Here is a 21,809-nt window from a genome sequence, read left to right on the forward strand (position 1 = left end):
AGATATTCCTTTGTCATATATTAGGGATTAGGCATCCATCGACTATGAAAAGCCACCTACTGCTTTGTTAATTAGTTTTTAATTACTAAGTTTAGTGATAAAAGTTTAGAATTTATACGTTAATGTGTCTTAATTAAACTCGAATTACTCTTGTAAATATTTTCTTACGTCATCTTATATAGTTGAACTTGCTCATTCATGATTGCACATACAAGGCGAGCTAAGCTGAGTAATGTCATTTTTAATAAATTGTTATTAAGTTAAATTTTAATATCTCAAATAAGCTCGAACATACAAACGAGTATAATATATTAATAAAAATTAAATACCATATATTGTCTTACTCAGTAAATATATATTTTTTTTTAATTACTCAACAATTTTTCATTAGAAAGTTGTAAGAAATAATAGACAAAAAAGAATTGACACAGCAATGGGACACATGAAATATTAATTTATTTTAATTCTTTTATATCTTTTTTGTTATATAAACGAAAATAATAAAAAATAAAAATTTACTAAATCTTTTTTCTAAAAGTAAAATATACTTTACTAGTTTTAAAAAGAATTGAAAAAACACCATAGTTAAAGAGTAAAAATGAGTCTAAAAGCATCTGAATATACTAGATTTAGTTTTTGGTTTCTGATGCCAAATTTTTTAACGAATTTAAAAATAAAATAAAATTTAGCCAGTTATATTTTTGAACGAATTCAGAATTCAGAAATTTGAATTAATTTCGAACCATTTGAAATTTACAACTTAATTCAAAAATCCGAATCAAGTTCAAATCATTTGAAAGTTTATATCCCTAATTGCAACTTGCAGGATCATTCATTGTCTCCTCATAAAATTATACATAGCAAATTGATATCTGGCGTAATAAACTTGCAACTACAAGAAATTTTAATCCTTTCAAGATTGACAATTCATGTGACTGTGTGAGTGCAATTCATACTCGATTTAAATTTTTAACAAGATTAAAATTAAAATTAGATTCTGATGCCAGACAAATTCGAATTTCAAATTAAGCTCCGACTCTTTCAGATTCTTTTTCAAATCTAGTTGCAACTTGCAGGAGCAGTATTCACTTCTACCTTGTAAGATTAAACATAGCATGCTGATGTTTTGCAAGCGCAAGAAATATCAGTGGCTTTCAAGACCTGATAACACACTGGCAAATGGGCATGTCTGATGTCAGGAATGGCACATACCTAACAAGATTTGGAAATGTTCAAGAAAAAACGAACTTATGATGATGTAAATTGATAAATTTTAATCAAAGCTGGTACTGGGCGAAACCATTAACCCGCATTGGCCTGACAAACTAAATTGCTCTCTTACAGTTCATATCAATCTCAGAAGTTTTATATTGTTAAATAGCGATTTGCTTGTTTTGAGTTTTATTGTGATGGCCTTTATTTGAGAGGTGGGCAATTTAATACATTTTCTTATCAGTATGTTTTTATTTATAAAAGCAAAATTCATGATTGTTTAAGGCCAATTTAGAAAAACTTTAAAATAGTCAATTATTAGTTGAGAAAAAGCAATACTCGTCTGTTTTATTCATGCTCACTGATGATTCTATTAAAGAAGAATGTATTACGTTCCCTTGGAAATTAATTAATTAATTAATTAATTAAAGAAGAAGAGTCGGTTAACAGGAGAAGGAAAAATATTGACAGTACTTTAAATTAATTATTAGAAAAGAAAAATAGTCTTCTATTTACTCTCCTAATTTGGTGAGAAATAGGACTAAATTCGGCATATTATAAAATTATAAATAAATACGTTATAAATATAAGTTTATTTTGGAGTGATTTGAACCTAATTAAAAGATTTTGTACTGGTTTATTTCTGATGTACTGGTTGCTGATTTACTCTTTTAATGAATTCCATTTTTTTTATTATTATTATTTTAAAAAAAGCTTAGGTTATAGTAAAGAAACCGAATGGAGAGTGTTGGGATGACAAATATTAAGGGGAATGGTTCCAAAATAAAGTTATAATTGCTCAACGATAAATGCAATAAGTTGGAATTAGATGAACTGGGAAAATCAACTGAGTTCGTTGTTGGAAAATCCAAATGCAGGAAAAAGAAAAAAAAAATTCATAATGATCCCTCCGGTCACAATGGAGGTGAGTCTTAGAGTGTTTGGTGGATCATGCAAGGCAAGGAAAGAAAGAAAGAAAGGTTTGAAGGAGGTAGAGAGCCCAGAGGAATAAGAAGAAGAAATGGAAATATTGTTTGCTTATTGTATAGATAATTAAGAAGAAAAATTAGTTAAATTTTCTTTTTATTGTTCAGGACTATCAATTACGTTATGAAAATCTTCTGGAGAATATGACATGTCTCAAAAGAAGAAAAGAAAAACTCTGTATTAAAGGGCCTGTAAATTAAGTTGCATTGCCCAATTTTATTGTTGGGCGATATAATTTTGGAAAGCTAAAATAGATTGATCATTGTCATCAACAATAACAATGTTACAAAATCTAGCAAGGTGAAGGTGAAGGTGAAGGCGAAGGTAAGCAATTTATGTCACAGTCGGCTTCCCCATTTTATTAAATAGCCTGCAACATCATTTCTCTTTCTCTTTTTCTTTGATATGTGTCGGGTCCATCACTGCCAAATACATTGACAAATGTAGGCTGGCTTTTTATGACCTAAGTGGAGACTAATGTCCGTTTATCAGTGTTCAATGTTGTCCCTTTTCAAGACCTATATATATTTCCATCCCACTCCTACTTCCCTTCCCTTTATATATATTTTGCTTCAATCACCAGAGATCGATGTTTTTCTTCACTATTGCTTGATTGAAAGCGACTCGCAAAGTAACAAAATGTTCCATCATTTACTGCCTTTCATCTCATAACTAAGCTAAGCAAGAAAGCATATGGAAGTAATAAGTTTGTAAAGAGGGAGTAACATAATCTGACTTTTAACTTCTTGATTTTGACCTTACAAGAATGTTCAAGTTTGAAGATAAAAACCTCAACCATCGTACCACAATGACTCAGAAGCAAAAAAGAGTTCAAAATTAGAACAAAAAAACATACCTGTCTCGGTAACTCAGGTAGAACCCTCTAAGGTTCCAAACCAAGGATTGCAATGAAGTGTTATGAGAATAAAATGAACAATGATAAGCAGGCACAGAGAATTCTGAGTGTATCAAATTATTATTAATTAACTGAAGTGTACTTAAATGTATTCTGTTTAGCCATATATCGCTCATTGAGTTAAAGATTCATGATTCATTATCAGTATGAAGCCCAAGCCCTCACAGTAAGCAGTTTGAGGAATCAAAGCCAATCATCCATGGAACAATGGTAACTAATATTAACACCATTGGAGTTAAATAGTGGACTTTATATAGCCATCAGGATTTATACAATTGACCTTGTGATAGCTAGAGTCTATGTTGCATTTTGGATAAAAATTCAAGTTCAGTATTCTCCATTTTCTTTTATCAAATTGCAAACCACTATGGCAGTTCTATATTCTATTCACAATTACAATATCTGATGGTCCCCTCACAAGTATCAACATCGAAAAGGTAAGAGACAAGTGATATTCAGTTTCTGGAGGTGTATAAAGTGAAGCTAGTAAATTCTTTTTCGTACCTAATATAGAAGGTATGTTGAACCCATCTAATAGCTTTAAAAAACAGTAACCCTCAGATGCCTTATGGTGGCTGTACAATCAATATAGTGTATACGGTATCCTAGTAAATAGTGAAACAGGCACTGATTTAAGGAAATGTGTCCAAGAAAGGTAATCAATGTCAGTTAAATTCTTTCATTTTTATTTTCTTGAATAAGGGAAAACTAGCAAATCCCCATTTACTTCTTTGGCATACAGTTCCCTTTTTTTCTTTCTTTATTTTTGCTTTCCATTGATTGATTTGAATCGCTTATTTTTGTTCAACCAAATAACAATAGAGATATATGAAATGAAAGAATGATAATAACATGTTGTATCTGAGAGAGAAAAAGAAGACCATACATACAGTGATGCTTAGAAAGAAACCTGAAGCAGAAGGATCAATATGTGATGATGACAGAAGAGGAGAGAGCACACTCCCAACAAAGGCAAAGACTCTTTAGCCTAATGCCGGGTTGTGCTCTCTCTCTTCTGTCAACATTTCTTCATGAGCACTTCCTCTTTATATATCATGTCATTCCCTGTCATTAAAAAAAAACAGTACAGATGTATATAAGGCATGCCCTCTTCTCTTTCGGTTACATTATAGTAAAAATAATGCATCTATATATAATATTTAGGAAAAATCGTATTAAAATTTATTAAAATTTGGTCAATGGACTCCAAAAATTAAAGCTAAAAATTTACCATGAAATGATAATGTTTCCAGGATACGGCTTTTTCAATATATATATATAATTGGATTATAAATTTCATCAATTGATTATCATGCATATGCAATCAACATAAGAATAACAATATAACATAACATAATCACCTGTATGCATATAGCTGTTGAAACCCTGATAAGTTGACGGTGCCAGATCCAACACTAAAAATTATAATGATAATAGAGTATCAAACTAATTTGGTATATCAGAGTTTAGCGCCTTGAATTCTCCCTCCATTAAAATTTTACTGAAAAAGAAAATAAACTAAGGGTCTAAAAATTTCCTTGTCAAGATTTTCTGTTCCTGGGTTTTAAAGAAAATGAAAACGTTTTGAAATTAAAAGAGAGAGGCGTATAGGCAAAGAATTCTATCCCTGCCATACTAGGGCTATAATAAAGTGATGGGCGAGATGAATGAATACCTAATAGCTCCTTATATAGGAGCTCGGTCACCGGCAAATACCAGTAAAACATAAGGTAGTAACCGTTAGTGGAGGTCAAAGTGGTCCTGGGAAAAGGGGGATTAAAGTTGGAATTAACATTCGTTACGTATATACTTGGCAGGTTTTACACAAATGGAGATTCCTTCCCTTTAAAAACTTGCATCGGAAAGCCCCTTCACTGTCAAATTTATTTATATGGTAAAAATAGGAAAATATTGTAAGATTTAATTTGCATTTAAGGTGCTAAGTAAGGTAATAAAAGAAACCGTACAAGCAACATCATAAATGTTAGCGACTAAATACGTATAGATGATGGATAGTGACCGGCTATAGCAGGTGAATCCAGGAAAGGGTCACAGTCTCTCATCAGATCAGATCAGACCCTGACCAGGCACGTGAGGGGTGAATGGTGTCAAGCTTGGCATCAGGTTTTCATACCTTAAATTCCTGAGTTGGAGAAATAGTTTCAGGAAACGTTGCAGACATGCAGGGTGCAGTGTCCTGGGTGGTCCCAAACTTGGGACTTGGCAATTTAGCAGTAAGCAGCTGAGTATGCATGAGTTTACACTCACATACCCATATTGTAAGTACCTATTTTCTTGACATTCTTTTTCATTTTTCATTCTGAAGTTCAATCTGTTTTAAATTTTATCAATGAGATTTATAAGGAGACATAATGAGATCTACATATATATACACGTATGAATCAGTTCTCAAAATTTTCTAAGGCTTAAAACTGCATAACCAGCCCACTAACTACACTGCATTTACGTGACTAAACCCACGTTAGAATTAAGAACGTCCATCGCAGACTTTTCTTTCATAATTATAATAAGATCAATAACTAACCCCTTAAAAAGACAAAAGATCTTTTTCTTTACTTCGCTCTTGCTCTCTAGTGCAGTCCATAAACTATAACAAAACTAACATCCAAAACAATATTTTTACGCAAATGGCTTCCTTTTCAGTGACCAAACCCCATAACTTTGCCTTCAGTTTTCTAGTTTTGGTATCAGGATTTGCCATGTTCGTCACTTCCTTTCAGTTTGAAGTTGGAAGCCGAAGAGGTTGGATTAAGCCCACTGGAAATGAGACTGAGACCTATGATGACTGGGCCACAAGAAATAGGTTCCACGTTGGTGATTCTCTTTGTAAGTTCAGAATCTGATATTTCTTCTTCAGATTTTCAAGAAGAATCTGATGTTCTTAATTTATATACATAATTACAGCTGAGATTGTTCGACACTATTGATAATTAATTCTTTTACTTATAACAAAGTTTTGCTTGGTGCTTTTAGATTTCAGGTACCAAAGTGACTCAGTGCTAGTAGTGAACTCCACTGCTTTCAGGAACTGCATTACCTCAAATCCCATTTCAGAATTTGATGATGGAAACACAGTTTTTGAATTCGATCGACATGGGTTCTTCTATTTCGTTAGTGGGCAACCTGGTCACTGCAAAGCAGGGCAAAAGATGGTAGTACGTGTAATGGCACACCAAGTGGCAGCAGCAGAGGCTCCGAATGCTGCCCCTTCACCTAAAGAAAACGGCAATGGAGAAGATGACTGGAATTCCTTCAACTGGGGACCTCCTTCCCTAAATTCTACAGTGAATGTATCTGTTGCTTCTTATTTTTTAACTGCTCTTGGTGGTGTTTTGGCTATTCTATATTTGTTGATGTAACTGGTATGTGTTTTAGATTTTTTCTTTCTTCTTTTTGTGCTTTCTTTTCCAAACTGACTGTGTGTTTATCACTGTATTATGATGAACATAAGGATTTACAGTAATTAATATAATCGATGCTTGTCTCTAGATATATATTTGTGTTATTTTTAGTGTTTGTGTTAATTTTAGCTTTATAATTTAACTTTTGCCCTATTTAGCAGATTCAGGGACAAGGCCTCAGAGCTAGGCATCAAAATAGCAAAATGAAAAATCCAAAACAATAGAAAACTAACAGTTTTATCTTTTAAAATTACAAAATGTTTTATAAATTTGGCTCCAATCTCTAAGTTTACTTTTTAAAATCTTAGAAATTTTGTAGCTTTGACTTCTATCTTTTATTAATTACATCATCGAGGTTTATAATTTTTTTTATTTTTTTATTTTCCAATGTGTTGTTGTTTATTTTTAAAATTTAAAAATTTATTCAGATATTTATTAAAATTTATATATTAAAAATTTCTCTAATTTCGCCAATGTAAAAGAACTTCACTCACAAAAACTCTCATGATTTTGTAGTTTATTATCATGCATAAATGTCAACATTTGGAAGGATGTTGTAGTCTAAAGTGAAGTAATTAAAAAAATTTACAAAAATTTTTAAAAATTAATATAAAATATTTTAATATAAATTTTACATAAAATTATATATTAAAATATCTTGCTTAAATTACATAAAAAATAACTTTTTAGATAAATGAATCTAGATTTTAAAATCTTTCATTTAATAAATATATAAAATTATTAAGAATTATTATTACAGCACCTTATAATCCACCGTATTAGTAATTATATTTCAAAATATAATAATATTTCAAAAAATATTTCGCCCGTGGCTGAGATATAACTTTTAAAAAAGAAATATTTAAAGACAGAAAAGCAAACATAAAATAATAAAAAATAAATAAATAAGAGATAGTAATTCAAGGATGAAGGCCCATAGACTTGTTGAAACCCTATTAATCCATTCAGTGGATTAATAAGCCCCACAAAATTGTTGTTTTGTTAGACCAAAGACCAGAAAAGGCTATCAAATCCAAAGCCAAGTATATAAATAATATAATATCATTCGTTTTACCAAACTGTTAACTTTTTATAATTTTTTTCTCCTCCTCTCAACCAATTTTCTCTACCCTTTCTTTCTCTTAATCATCACCTGCATGCCAAACGCTTGCTGCTCTCATAAACACTAATAAATGAAAAATGGCTTCTTTCTTGATTCTTTCTTCTCTTCTCACCTTGTCACCTTCTCTGCACTCTCTTTTTTTCTCTTCTCTCTTTCGCTGCCCACTGAAACAACTCCAAAACCTCATGCTTTCGCCAGTATCTTGGTAAAACCACCATCACTAGTTCTTGTTCTTTGAAAAAAGAAAATACCCATCTTGGGATTAGTGTTTTGGCGCTTGGATTCTTGTTTTCTTGTGTAAACTCGGATGCCCATTTGGTTTTTTTAATGATTCTGTTAGTTGATTTAGTCAAAGCCATATATTGGTGTTTCTTGGCGTCTTCTAACTTGAACTTCAGTTTTCTTGACATTGTTGCTGATCTACTTTCAGATCTTCAAAGAATTGATTTTTCTCTGTTTTGGTCAGTTTTCTCGAGTACTTACTTGTTTGGTAGAGTTCTTTGAGCTTTTGAGCTCAAACTTTGTTGTGGGTTTTAGGGTTTTGTTTATTTAACTTTCTTAGCTGCTACCTTATTTGTTCTTTGATTAGAATTGTAACTGTTTAGAATCTTTTGGCCCATTTCCAAATAAATGATGTTGAATGGTGTTGACAATCTTTAGCAATTGTTACCGCCATGGAGCACAATCTAGCTTAAAGATTAGGGTTGCTGATCTAATTTTGTTGCTTGAGCTGTATCATTAGGTCAGATTGGTAGCTATCTGCTTTTTATGGTAGGTTTTTTTTAGTAGTTCCGCTTGTGGGCAGATAGTCTTGGGTGTGCTAGGGTTAATTACTTTAGGACAATTATTTACTGCTACATTCTGTGCTTAGGTTGGAAATTCTATGATCGTAACTATTTAGGCATCCACCGATTAGGGTTTTTTTAATGGCTATGTAATTAGGATTTTTAGTGGGATTCTGGTGTTTTATAAGCATTATCTTGGTGCTCTGTGTCAAGATGACCGGAAGTGGCCACTATTTTGTGGAATGGAAAGAGCAATTTGTTTCGCAGGAGAGGGGGAACCGTGTGGTTCACTACTTCTTGAAGGATTCTGCTGGAGAATCTATCCTTGCAGTTGTGGGTACTGAGAGGAGTGTTAGGCATATGTTCTATGTTGTTGCTGAGGAATTTGTTCAGGCTTATGGTACAGAACATTCAATTCATGCTGGTTTCAAATGGAGGTCAAGAAGGGAGGTTGTAGATTGGCTTACTTCTATGCTATCAAAGCAGCACCTACAGGGTGATCGGTCCAGTATGCACTTCTCCTTTTGTATTCTTGTTACTTTGGCGTATGTTCTATATAATGTATTTTGATATCATAAATTTTAGTTGTTGGTTTGTAACATGGCTAGCGTGTCATAAATCTATGATCTGTTGACAAAAGATGACTACTTGGAGAATTGATAGCTGTAGGGTAATTTGGCATGTCTTTCTTTTTTGTTGCGTTGGGTTACTTATTCTGAACTGCAAAAATAGCCATCCAAGCATTCTGGCTTTCATGCAACTTAATATTCTTTCTTATTGGATTAATTGTTTATCCGAGATGTTTTAAACATTCTGGATAATAATGGGTTTAGAATTTGACTTCTGTTACTCTAGGATATCCACAATATTTCAAACAAAAAGTTTTTAGCTAGAATATATTATTATGAATTTCAGACTCTATCTCTAGACAACCCTAGGTCCTACATATGTCCCCATACTATGACCGTCGTGATTAATTTAATTCTAGATTCTGTCTGTTATTTTCTCTTTATAGTAATATCCAGAGTATTAATTGCGCACAACTACTTAAAAAACTGGCTAATGGATTTTACTCTTTTATTTTCCGAGTTACAGTTGGTTTATGTTTTCTTAGCGATCATTAATTAGAATACCTTTTGATGGCAGAATCCCCAAAACATGATCTAACACAAGTTTTGGAATCTCCCGAGTATTCCATGAATGGACTTGGCCATCAACAGACACAGGTACAAGATACAAAATTTATTGCTTTTCTTCTTTCCTTTTTTGTTTTTCTTCCTTTTGGTATTATTTCTAAAACTAATGCTCTGATATATCTGACACATGCATTGCAGGGCCGTCTTTCTAGAAACTTGAGTGGACATAATTCGGACATCATCTGGTCAGGCATTGCATGGGCATGTGGCAAACAGCTCAAACATTATCCAGCTTTCTGCAGAAATGGAATTACAATAGCAGTAAGTATCTATTGTTAAATTTAAGTTGATAGGCAGGACCTACTTTGGGTTCACGATATGAAAAGTATTGGTCTCCTTGTCCAAACTTTCTCATCTTTGAATAGAATTTAACACTTAATTTCGTAAGTTAATAATTGGAATGCTCGCTTAAGTTTTTGACTCTTACCTTCACAACCTAGCCAGGGGCAAGCCAGGAGCTACATGGTGACTAGGGCCATGGTCCCCCCAAAGTCCCCATAGCTCCCCCTTATAGTGTTATGTTTGCATATTATCCCTTTTAACTTCTTCAGAATAGTGGTTTTTTATATTTATAGCCTTGGCTAAGGAAAGGAAGACATTACCAATAGACAGGGCTTAGCATCAAAAGCAACTCCAATTGAAATTGGCAGAGATTTGGATTATATACATAATTAAGATATTGGAGTGATCCATAATATTCTCTATGATAACGACAAATATTAATTCACATGTTTTATCTAACTTCTTTTCTCAATTAAAATTTGAAATTCTTAATGAAGTTTTGGATTGGAGTAATATTTTAGTTAAATTGAGATGTGACTAGCTTCTTTTATCAATTTTTCTTTCTCTGTTGTTGTGTTTTAAGGTTCAATAACTTATAATTTTGAATATTATTGTATGATTTTTTTTTTCATTTTACCTTATAATATGATAAATGCATAATTTTATCATTTTAATATGGCCCCTCCAAACTTTATTTTCTAGCTCTGTCATTGGCTAGGAAAATAGTCTGAGAAAGGGTACCTCAAATGCTTATTGTGGAAAAAATTGATATCTTTCCTTTATTAAATGCTTGAAAACAAGAAGACAAAGGTTAATTAGGTTATGGCTATGGGCTGTTTATATCAATATGTGCATAATTCACTTGATAAGTGCCTAGGAAAATTTTGATTAATTGGAAATAAAGACATTCTGCCCTGTTGCAAATTGGTATACTATTTCACTTGTATGAAGCAGAGCATTTCCAGCATGATAGAGTTTTATTTTACATATATTGAATCGAGGTGTTATCATCTGCGTGAGACATGATTGGTTATTTCTCACTTGTCATAAGGATTGCTAGCATGTAATTGTTGCCTGTTTCTTTACAAGTCTAATGGCCTTATAGCCAATGACTTTTTCCTTCTTATCTGCTTTGTAGATCCAATCCTTTGTTTTTGTTATGGCTAAAGGAGAGAATCATTATCTTGCTTATTTGGAGGATATGTATGAAGACAAGAGGGGACAGAAGAAAGTCAAAGTCAGGTGGTTTCATCATAACCAGGAAGTCAAGGGTGTGGTTCCTTTAAGAAATGCTCACCCAATGGAGGTTTTCATTACCCCTTATTCACAGGTTATTAGTGCAGAGTGTGTTGATGGTCCTGCAATTGTCTTAACTCGTGAGCATTATGAGGAATGCCTAGCTGCTTTTCCTGATGCTTTATCAACTAGAATACATTTGTGCTTTAGGCAGTTCAGAAGCAATAAAATAAAGCCTTTTGATTTGAGTAAATTGCGTGGGTACTTCGATCAGCCAATTCTCTCTTGTTTGAATTCCAAGTCGTTGCCTGGGGTTGACTCAATAAGCTATGGCCTCACTGGTGAAGAAGATGAAGAATTTAGCCCAGATGACAATGTGAAGTTGGGAGCCAAGAGGACCAGAAGCGGCAAGAGTGAAACATTTGTGACAGGTCATTCAGGAATTGGCATTTCTGGTAATCAGATGATGTCTTTTGGGCCTTCATATCTGAACATAAGATTTGGTATATCAGGCAAGAGATTGCTTCCCCTCAAGAATGTTGCATCTCAGCTTCGATACAGCCCACTGTTTAAGGTTGATGAAAAGATTGAACTCTTGTGCCAAGATAGTGGTATACGAGGCTGCTGGTTTAGGTGTACCGTCTTGCACGTGTCCCGAAAACAGATAAAAGTCCAATATGATGATCTGCGAGATGAAGACGAGTATGGCAATCTTGAGGTATGCTGAGACATTTTAGAGCACTCTGCATAACATTTCCAACCTAACTTGATCTATGTAGATGATTAATGATTATGTAATTGGCTTTTAAGTTTTCATCATGAAAGTTGGTAATTCTCGTACTTGATGTAAACTAGAAATCGGGGTAAGTGCTGATATGAAAAACTGCAGCTCTAGTAATCTGGGTTGCTTAGGATAATATTTTGATAGTGCTTTGTATACTGAATTGCAGTTTTTAATTTTCAGTGCAATCTCACTCTTTCTTCATGGCAAACTATTGATCATTATTAAATTGCAATCTGGCAGACTCTGTTCTAATTTCCCTACTTTCCTGGAATGTTATATACATGTTATCTACTGAGGTTGAAATTTCTCTCTGGGAACGGAAGTTTGACTCGTCATATAAATTGTAGGAATGGATCCCAGCTTTCAAAGTGGCGGTACCTGATAAACTTGGCATGAGGTTCTCAGGGCGCCCAACAATTCGACCAGTCCCTCCACAAAATGAACAAACAGATCATGCGCTGGAGATCGGCTCTGCAGTTGATGCATGGTGGAGCGATGGCTGGTGGGAGGGGGTGGTAACGGGAATTGATAGCAGCACTGATGATATTCTGCAAGTTTACTTTCCTGGTAAGCATATTTCAGGGAAGTTGTATGATGCACTTATGTTATTCCCTTTCTAATTTCTACTCTCCTTAAGTTCTCTGGCTGCTGTTTGTGTGATAAATTGCTGTTGTATTAGGTGAAAGCTTCTTCTTGAGCGTGCATAAAAAGGACCTAAGAATTTCCAGAGATTGGATGGGCAATCAATGGATTGATATTCAGGCAAAACCTGACATACTCCCAGCCATATCTGCAGCCATCAGCCCAGGCACTAAAACGTCCATGTCTCCAGCTATTGCCAAGGACTTGAAGTCTGATGGTCATGCTATTTCCTGTAATGAAGGTCCAGCTAGTGCTGAACTCGATAGTATTGAAGAGAAAAAGGCTGACACAGCAACATTAGCCAGTACTGATAGCATTCCGGAAAATATGGACTGTGATGATGATAAGATGCCTCCATTATCAGATGACAAGGCTGATGAGGATGGTGGTAATGACATTAATGTTGACCACGATAAAGTAGATAAAATTGACAGTAATGATGAAGATCAGGTTGACGGTGATATTAAGGGCAAAGATGACAAGTTAGATATAGAGGTGTTTGATGCTTCTGATAAGAACTGTAAAGCTGTGGAACTGATGGAAGTGACAGCATAAGTGACAGCTCGTATGAGATCATCTCAAGATGTTCTTGATGCCTTTGTATATATTAACCTGAGAATTGGAGAAACTTGTTGCACTTCATTTTGGTTGGGTATTTTATAGATGTACAGAAATCATATTAGATTTTATCTGGTGTAACTGGTATGAGAATTGGGATTGGCAATTTCAATTCCCTTGGTTAGAAGCCCCCAATTGAGGCGGATCTCCTAAAGTGGTTCCTCACTTGATGTGCTTCTTGCTTGTAAGTTGTGCTCTCATAATATTAAAAGTTATATATATACAGGACTCCTTTGAAGTGATGGTTGTTCAGCTGTTTTGAATCCCTTGTGTTACTCTGTAGCCATTCTGACTGGAAAAAGGATTTTGCATCCTGCCATCTTTGTTCTCTTTGTTGACCTTGATTTAGTCATGTTGTTTGAAGGAGCATTGAGATGGATCTAAATTAAATGCCAATATTGATGCTTGTTTCTTTAATTTGGGAAGAATAGATTATAGCAGCCAAATATTGGCCTGTGCTGTGCAGGTGATTATCTGCTCGGAGTTGCGCATTTAAATGTTATTTTTCCATGTGACTCTTACCGATTTGAATTTTTGAGCAATTAGAGAATGGCAAACTATTATTTGTCATATATAATAAATATACAAACAATCGATTGAAAGAGGACAAGATGAACGAATTATCTTTACAACTTGACTGTGCTGTGCATACTTTAGCCTTTTATGACATGGCAAATCCCCTATAAAGCCACTTGCTCTAAGGGGGATTAGAAAAAAATAAAACGGGAAAAACTAGCAATTTGACAAGCTTAACTAGACAGGAAGAAAAAATACCTATAGTCTAAGCCATTCATCTCCATTTATGAACTGCATGTCCAAGAATGGCCTTACTTCCTCGTAACTGAAAGTCTTCGACCATGGCACTCGACCTCCTGTATCTGCTCCTCTTCCACTGCATTCATACTCTCCAAAAAACACAGTCCTGCAAGCATTGCAAACTTTTCTGTTAAAATGTTTTTACTAAATCTGATTTTTAGATTGTTTTTCAGAACCTTGACATTAGAAGAATTATACTTTTGTCTGTCTGGGTAGTTCCAATCACTCCATCCTGGAGGAGTTATAACGTCATCAATGAAACAGTAGGAATATATTGCCCTTGAATAGTTTCCCCAAGCTCTTCCCAGTAGGATTTTCCCTGTTCCATTGATCACACAGCCTACGAAAGAGAAACCCGAATCGTCAAATGGTGTATCCCTGTGATGAGCTGCAATTGCTCCAGATCTTTTAGCTGTCGATTGAAGCACGCAATCCTGTTTTCAAGAACACCAATCTCATTAACCACAATCTCAAAGGACTGCCTAGATAAACAAAAGATAGAAAAACTTACAACCTGAAACAGCGATCTTCCTTTACCAAAGATAAAATCTACACTTCCTTGAATGTGACATTGGTAAAAGAAGTGCGACCCAGTCTCATCTAACAGTGTGTCCTGTGTCCCCAGGATCCTAACTTTGTGAAAAAAGGCCTTGTCCCCTGAAACCCTCAGTGCTACTGCTTGCATTCCGTATCCTCCAGGCTCTGCTACTACTGTATTCTGTCATTACACCATCCATCAACCATGATACTCGCAATGGTGCAAGATTCAAATCAATGCCCAATAACTGTGACCTTACCTCGAAAGTGACTCCAGTCGCGCAGAAGTAATCGGATTCTATGGTGACTGATGCTGATCTGTAGGTTCCTAATTCAACTCCATTGCTGTCCATATCAGAAGCTTTGTTGTTCCACGTGATTACAGTATCAGCACATTGACTTTCCTTCCCAATGAATGAGATATATGGCTTTGTACTTGGTACAAGTACCTTCTCTCTGCATCATATTCAATTAAATCCTTATGAACTTGTGTAAGAATTTGTGTGGCCTTCTTATGTTAGATTACTTGCAAATTTAAGAAATTCATATGTTTTTTAAGTTAGATTTTAAAGAGAGAAAATAAGAGGCGGTAATTAAGCATGTAACTACCTCAACATAACCACCTAGCTAAAATTGTGTGCCCACTTCCCAAAAGAAAGAAAACTAAAGCTAGGAAAACTGCAAGAGTGATCTAAATTCCAATGTTCTGCTAGAGGAAGTTAAAAAGACATGCAAACCCAAATTAAAATGCCAAAAGAAGAAAAAAACATTAAGTTTTTTTTTTAAAAAAAAAATCTATGGCCAAATTGTAAGGATTTATGGGCACATTCCAACGTTCACTTAAAATTATGGAAGAATATAAATTTTCAAGGAGCCATAAGTTATACTCGATAAAGATTATTATTTTCTGATGTGCAACATAAAACGATAATATATAAATAAATTTGACTAAGATAATTGCCTCTTGGTATGTGGCTATAAGTAACAAATCATAAACAAATAAATCAAAACTTCTTTGCCATCACATATGTCCAACAGAGTTAGTGATAGAGTCCTTGTGATAACAAAGAATTCCTTTCCCGGTACATGTATATACAAACCTGTAAATTCCAGGAAGAATGTAAATTTTGACTCTATGTGGGTTACTTTCTGGTACCATATCAATAGCACCTTGAACTGTTAAAGAATCTCCTTCACCATTCCTGTCAACTACAATTATTCTGCTTCTATTATAATCATATCTAGAATTCAGTTTTGCTTTATCTTCATCAACCTTCATGTCATCCCAGCTAATGAAATCCTTCATATTCACTACTCCACTTTGTGAAAAGACCACTTGAAAAGAACCCAGAAAACAGATATAAACCACAACAGAAACACCAAGCACAGACCTTTCCATACTCTTCCCTCTCTTTTCTATGATAATGAGCAACTGGGAAAGATACGCATTGAAACCAAGAACAGACATAATTCAGCAAGTCTTATATATAAAAATTAATAATGAGTAGCGCTTCTTCCATTTCTTCTGCAAGAAAGATGCAATAAATAAACTACTTTGGAGTTGAAAGGGTGTGAAATGAGGTGAGTGTAATAAATAAGAGGAGAGGAGCGTGTAGTAGTGAACTGAACATGAAATAATGATACTAGCCAAAGAGCATGGTGGTGGATAAAATAAATGCAAGTTAATGAACAAGGACAAATAAAGAACAACAAAAGATTATAAGATTATGTTTGATGTACGTAAACAACAAAAGATTATAATAAGGTTGTGTTTTAAGGTAGACTTCAAAGAAAAAAAAAGATTTGATATAGAAAGGGAAGGTTAGTCATGAAACTTTTGCTAATTTCAGACTTAAAGATTGGCTTTCCAATGGAGTTAAAATGGGAGCTTTTGTTTATTTAAGCAATGGAAAAGGGGGTTTGTTAGTGGGTAGTTAAGAGAAGTGTTAAAAGCAAAATATATATAAATAGCGGTTATGGGTTTCTTGTTTCTTCTTTAAGCTGAAACTGAAGGTTGGGAATTGCCTCTTGGGATTTCAGAATTGCTGTTTAAATTAAAGAAAGAGAAGTGAGTTGATGATCACGAGTGTTGAAAGAATTAGTTATGATTAGTCCTAATGGAGGCATTTAAAACGAGCTTAAGCATTAGGTAACTGCTGAGTAATCTGTAAAGAGAGAGAGAGAGACCCAATCAAACAAAAAGAAAGTTAGAAAAAAGTAATTAAATTAAATTAAACTCCTAATAGCCTACATGTTGTAACAAATGAAAACCTAAAACATATTATATCTATATATTATAAGATAAACACTTGATTACTGAATTATAATTTTGAAATTAAATATTTATTATACTAATTTTGAGTATTGTATTATGAAATATACGATCCATCATTATTGTGTTGTTTGCATATGTTAGAGGATGTTTATAAATTTGATGTAGGTGATAGTTGTTTCTCACTGAATAATTATATTTAACGATAAATTATATTTTTAATGGCTACTTAACATACTAACAATAACTGTTAATAAAATTCTATCAAACGGTTTAATATATCAGGCACCAGCTACTAGCTGCATTGATCAGCTGAATCAAACAGACTCTTAACATTAGAGTTAATATATTGATAATCATAAAAGGAAATATAGTGTCAGAAATCATTGCATGTATATATGATTTATAATTACAAAATTATCATTTACATACAAAAAAAGATATGTATAACATCATGAAAAACTAGTAATTGAAAACGAAATCTTCACTTACTTGACAACATAATTGTTCTAAACAATCTATCACTTTAAGTCAAGACATTTAAAACTTGACTTATCTTTCAATTCAACACTATGGATAAGGTGATAATAAAAATATACATATATTATACATGTACCTCTGCTTAATTACTAATTAAGTAGGGTAAATGGATGTATTAAAAACAACTTTTTTTAGTGACATCCTTGAACGTTTGTTTCACAGCATGGTATATGACATTCCATGAAAATACATTTTTGTCTGGTGATGTATTTATTTCACAAGAAATAAAGAAACAGATGGTTCAAGAAATGTTTGTTGAGTCCTTTTGTTTGTTTGAGAATGATGATTCAACAAAGCGTATGCAAGTGTAGAAAACTTTTGCTTCCTCAAAAGTCCGAACCTTTCAAGACATGTTCTTTGTTAGCCATTTTTGTAGTAGTAGATTGTGGTCTCGTGTCTGGATTTTTGGAGGCATGAGTTTTCTGTACATGTGATCAATCATAATGAACAGTGCATGACATCTTTGATGTAATTTCGCAATCTCTCATGTGTCTCCTTTGAACTAGCTGTTTCAATGCCTTTGTCAGACATTCTTATTAAGACTAATTTTAATGGATTAAACTTTGCGGTCCAATAAATCAAATAACAATTAAATCTTTGCATATCCTTTAATTGGATATAATTAGGTTTATTGATCTACTGAAGTGATGTTTCAAAAGAAATCTATTGAAGTGTAATTATTTGTGAATTAGTATTCATATTTCATATATCTCTTTACTTATATTTTCATAAGTTTCTTTAGACGGAATTTAGTAATTGTGGATATCTTTGGAAAAAGGGTTCTAAATCCCCATTACCCATCTCTTCTGTAACTTGTAATTGTTTCTTTTAAACTCAAATCTTGTTGTATAGGCCACATGTTTAGAGTCTTCTCACAGGAAAAAAGAAGAAGAGAAAAATAAAAAAAGACAATCATATATCTGGGTGAAAAGTGGCATTTCATTTATTGCCATTTATTTACTTCAAAGCTTTTTAAACGTTCATTCTCCCGCACAAGCTTCATTCACCATATAAGCCTATCAAGAACCGTATACTGGTTCGTGGCCACTAGAGTTTTTGTTTTTGACTGTAATAGTTACAGTGCTATATTGGTTTTTCTCCTTTATTGTAAATTACGTATTATTTCCAAGCTCAATTAACTAATCGTTTCAATATGTTGACCTAGATCCAGGACTCAGCAGTGTGACTTCCTGTCTATTCTCTTTAAGCCTCCTGGCATCTTCCACGGTTACCTGGAATGCATTTGCTATTACCTCCTCAGGCATGGACCTGATTGCTGAGACCCGTCCTGCTAGTTGGTTAATCTTTGCTTTATCATTAGTCTTGAAGGATATCCATTCTAATACTTCATTGCTTGCCTTCGTTATTACTATAAAGTTTTGTGGTACTGTGAACATTTGACCCCTTCGAACCTGTCCATCAAATACTGAATCTCCATTTTCATTAACGATCTGAACACGACCACTTCCTCTAGCGATGTATCGAATGCTATGGGCATTGATGTTCCAATGTGGTGTCATTATAGCATTCTGCATAAACTCATCAGAAAACATATATCATTAACAAAATATATTGCCATATAGAGATTTTGAGTTTTATTCTAATTGCACTGTGAGTTAGGTTCAAACTCGTAACTTCCAATAATTTTGGAAATGATTCTTAACACAGTCAGAATTCATTGGTATTGTAATCATTGTAGGCAAGTACACAAGCCCTGTTAGTCAAATTCCAGGTGTCTTTAAGCCTTACCTTATAAAGGACGGCTTTCTGAATACTGAGTTGGAGGAATCTGAGAATGGGGAGGTAGTGACTATTGACACTGGTGACGCGGCCGGCGCGTGGGTTGTAGATGTCAGCTTCTGATGGTTTGTTGATGTTGTGCCTCAACCTGGTTGTGCAGAAAGTTTCCTCTAGGCCATTTAATCTGCCTCTAGGACTCCTTTCCAATTGTCGCTGTGCTTCTTCTTCTCTTTCTTCTCGTTCTTCTTCTTGGCTTCTTGGTGGAGCTAGCATCTCAAGATCATGCTCCACGCTCACAATGATGCCTCTCAGATCATTTTCACCCTTTAACTTTCTTGCAAGATCTACGTTGATGTTAAAAGCTTCTGCTATCGTTCGCTCGTCCATGCCTGAAAAGACATTGCCGGAGTTGTCATGTGCGCTTCCCCTGGAGGTTGATATTCTTTCTCTCGGGCGGCCTCTTTCACCTCTTTGGCTCTGTACTTCTTGTTGAGGATTACCAGCAAGGAAGAAGTCCTGGAATTAGATATCAAAATTAGAACATATCTAGATATTACTATTCTCAATCATTTCTGCAATGTCTATATCATGAGTCTATATACGCGATTCTTACTCTATGGTTCTGGTCAAGCTGGTTGGCAGGATTGCCTATGTCAATGATTTGGACTAAAACAAGAGGAGATCGACCATTGTTGTAAATCCATTGAGCTACTCCAGCATGCAAGGCAATGACATCGCCCTCCCGAATTTGACGAACCTTCTGATGCTGGTCTCTCCGGCTCTGTCCTTGGCCTTGACTCTCCGACTGTGATTCTGATGGTGACTGATAAGTCTCAGGACAACCTGGGAATACTGATCCCTGAATGCCTCTACCTGCATTGACCATAGAAAAGAAATTCAATGATCTGATTTCTTATAAAAATGAGAAAACTGTGCTATAAAACACATGATCAAAGAGTTAGCATGCCTTGGACAACATAAATGAGCTTAGGTCCATTGACGTATTGTGGCAACAATAAGCCTCTCTCTTGAATAGTAGGCGCATAGCTACAACACCAACACATTGGAACTGCTGATCATTCTCGTCCCAAATTTCTGTCAGACCAGCTTCTGACTGAAACCTGCGAGAAGGCTCGGCAGCGTTAATGCGGCTGAGTTGACACTGATACTGTTGCCCTCGCTGCGGACTTCTTTTCTCGCTGTATGGCGAAGCTGCTTGCTCTATTTGAGCAAGAGAGCTATGGAAGAAAATAAGAAGGCAAAGACTAAGACAGAGAAAAGAAGAGCAAGCCATTATGTGTACGAGAGAAGAGACTTGTGATGAAAAGGAAAACTGGATGGAAATGGTATTTATAGGGAGATAGAAAAGGATCAACGTCTGGACGTGGCAACTCGTTTGTTGAATCCTGTTGATTGTTTCTGCATGCGGGTTTTGTCTTGGTGTTGCATGTCATTCTGATACATGTTCTTGTTTACACATAATTTTCTTGTACCATATAAACGTGTTAAACGATGATCAGCTAAAAATACATTTACTTACTTCAGCTGCTGATTGATTGACGTATAAGGACTTGTTACTTCATCTGTTCATTCAAAATTTTTATTTTCGGGGAGACTGTTGTGATTTCTTAGATGTCTATGGGAAGTTTTTCTTTTTTTCTTTTTCTCTTTTACTGCCACGCTATGAATTGGAACCTCAATCAATACTCATTTACTAATTTGGAAGGAACTGTTTTCTCAGGGTTCCAGTCTATAGCATATTGCTACTAGACAGACTCTGGTAATTGAAATATAAGCCAGATATCTAAACAAATGTCGATTATATATATATATATATATATATATAATATATATATCGAATAATGTGTTTATTATTAAGTTTTGTTATAACCAACATGAAAAAAGAAAAAAAAAAAAAAAAGAGTTCTTTCCTCCCCAATAAGTTCTACAATATAGAAGTATGCCGTTCTATTTATACAATTTTATCGGCAACTTCTACCGGTGAATACAATCTAAATAGTTGAAGTGTGAATCAAAAATTTCAACAAATGTACATTTTTCTTACTTTTTTCTTAAAATAAAAAGTATTTCTTACTTAAAACTAACACTAGTTGATTATTAAAGCAAGTTTAAAATTATTTCATGTTTTTTTTTCTCAAAAAAAATAAATTATATTATAGAGTTTGACCAAATATAGCATTAAGAATTTTGTCTAAAAAAAATTCGAGAAAGTGCCGGCTAGCTAACCATTAAGTATAAGAAACATCTTTTAGAATTAAAAGCCTATTTGGTTCGACTAATTAATGCAGCTGGTAGCTAGTAGATGATGACTGATAAATCGTTTGATAAAATTTTATTTAGCAGTTGCTATTAGTATGTTAAAGGACCATTAAGAGTATAGTTTGCCGTTAAATATATTTTATTTTATTATATTATATTTAATAATACAAATTAATAAAAATAACTTATAATAATTTAAAATATTATAGTTAATTTTCTTAGTTTCATTATATTTATTATTAAAAATATTAATAAAATATATTTTAAAAATATAAATTTAAATTTAAATTCTACTAATAGAAATTCTTAATTTTAAATACTTAATTATAAATTTTTGATTATTTAACCATTAAAAATAATTTTAAAATAATATTTATTTATTATAAAATATAAAAATTTACTTTTATGAAATCAACTAAAA

The 21,809-nt window shown here is 33.8% G+C and overlaps 3 protein-coding genes, 1 long non-coding RNA gene and 1 pseudogene across 6 annotated transcripts; 2 read left to right on the plus strand and 3 right to left on the minus strand.

Annotated features, from left to right (window-relative positions):
- Window positions 1-2,221: 2,221 nt before the first annotated feature.
- LOC107261535 lies at window positions 2,222-4,943 on the minus strand. Its single transcript, XR_001535460.2, has 2 exons — window positions 4,477-4,943; window positions 2,222-4,180 (listed from the first exon to the last, which is right to left on the minus strand). It is a non-coding gene; the product is annotated as an uncharacterized LOC107261535 (long non-coding RNA).
- Window positions 4,944-5,298: 355 nt separating this feature from the next.
- On the plus strand, window positions 5,299-6,628 carry LOC8266944 (mavicyanin). 3 transcript variants are annotated; one of them, XM_048379598.1, is made up of 3 exons: window positions 5,299-5,394; window positions 5,828-5,962; window positions 6,110-6,628. In XM_048379598.1, the coding sequence occupies exons 2-3, from the start codon at window positions 5,836-5,838 to the stop codon at window positions 6,493-6,495; spliced, it is 513 nt and encodes a 170-aa protein (XP_048235555.1). In that variant the 5' UTR covers window positions 5,299-5,394; window positions 5,828-5,835; the 3' UTR covers window positions 6,496-6,628. The 3 variants fall into 3 exon arrangements, with proteins under 3 accessions (XP_048235555.1, XP_048235554.1, XP_002522729.1); XM_048379597.1 differs by having other exon boundaries at window positions 5,305-5,394; window positions 5,808-5,962; XM_002522683.3 differs by lacking the exon at window positions 5,299-5,394 and having other exon boundaries at window positions 5,442-5,962.
- A 976-nt stretch (window positions 6,629-7,604) lies between these two features.
- Window positions 7,605-13,441, plus strand: LOC8266943. The gene is made up of 6 exons (XM_015721559.2): window positions 7,605-8,953; window positions 9,592-9,671; window positions 9,780-9,902; window positions 11,062-11,877; window positions 12,291-12,510; window positions 12,623-13,441. The coding sequence occupies exons 1-6, from the start codon at window positions 8,659-8,661 to the stop codon at window positions 13,138-13,140; spliced, it is 2,052 nt and encodes a 683-aa protein (XP_015577045.1). The 5' UTR covers window positions 7,605-8,658; the 3' UTR covers window positions 13,141-13,441.
- Window positions 13,442-13,841: 400 nt separating this feature from the next.
- Window positions 13,842-16,404, minus strand: LOC8266942 (pectinesterase QRT1). Its single transcript, XM_002522681.4, has 5 exons — window positions 15,657-16,404; window positions 14,817-15,012; window positions 14,534-14,737; window positions 14,218-14,453; window positions 13,842-14,125 (listed from the first exon to the last, which is right to left on the minus strand). Exons 1-5 carry the CDS (start codon window positions 16,022-16,024, stop codon window positions 13,978-13,980), a joined length of 1,152 nt encoding a protein of 383 aa, XP_002522727.1. The 5' UTR covers window positions 16,025-16,404; the 3' UTR covers window positions 13,842-13,977.
- Window positions 16,405-18,285: 1,881 nt separating this feature from the next.
- On the minus strand, window positions 18,286-20,417 carry LOC8266941 (annotated as a pseudogene).
- Between the last annotated feature and the right edge of the window lie 1,392 nt (window positions 20,418-21,809).

Source organism: Ricinus communis, chromosome 9 (genome assembly GCF_019578655.1).
Source record: "Ricinus communis isolate WT05 ecotype wild-type chromosome 9, ASM1957865v1, whole genome shotgun sequence".
Lineage (NCBI taxonomy): Eukaryota > Viridiplantae > Streptophyta > Magnoliopsida > Malpighiales > Euphorbiaceae > Ricinus > Ricinus communis.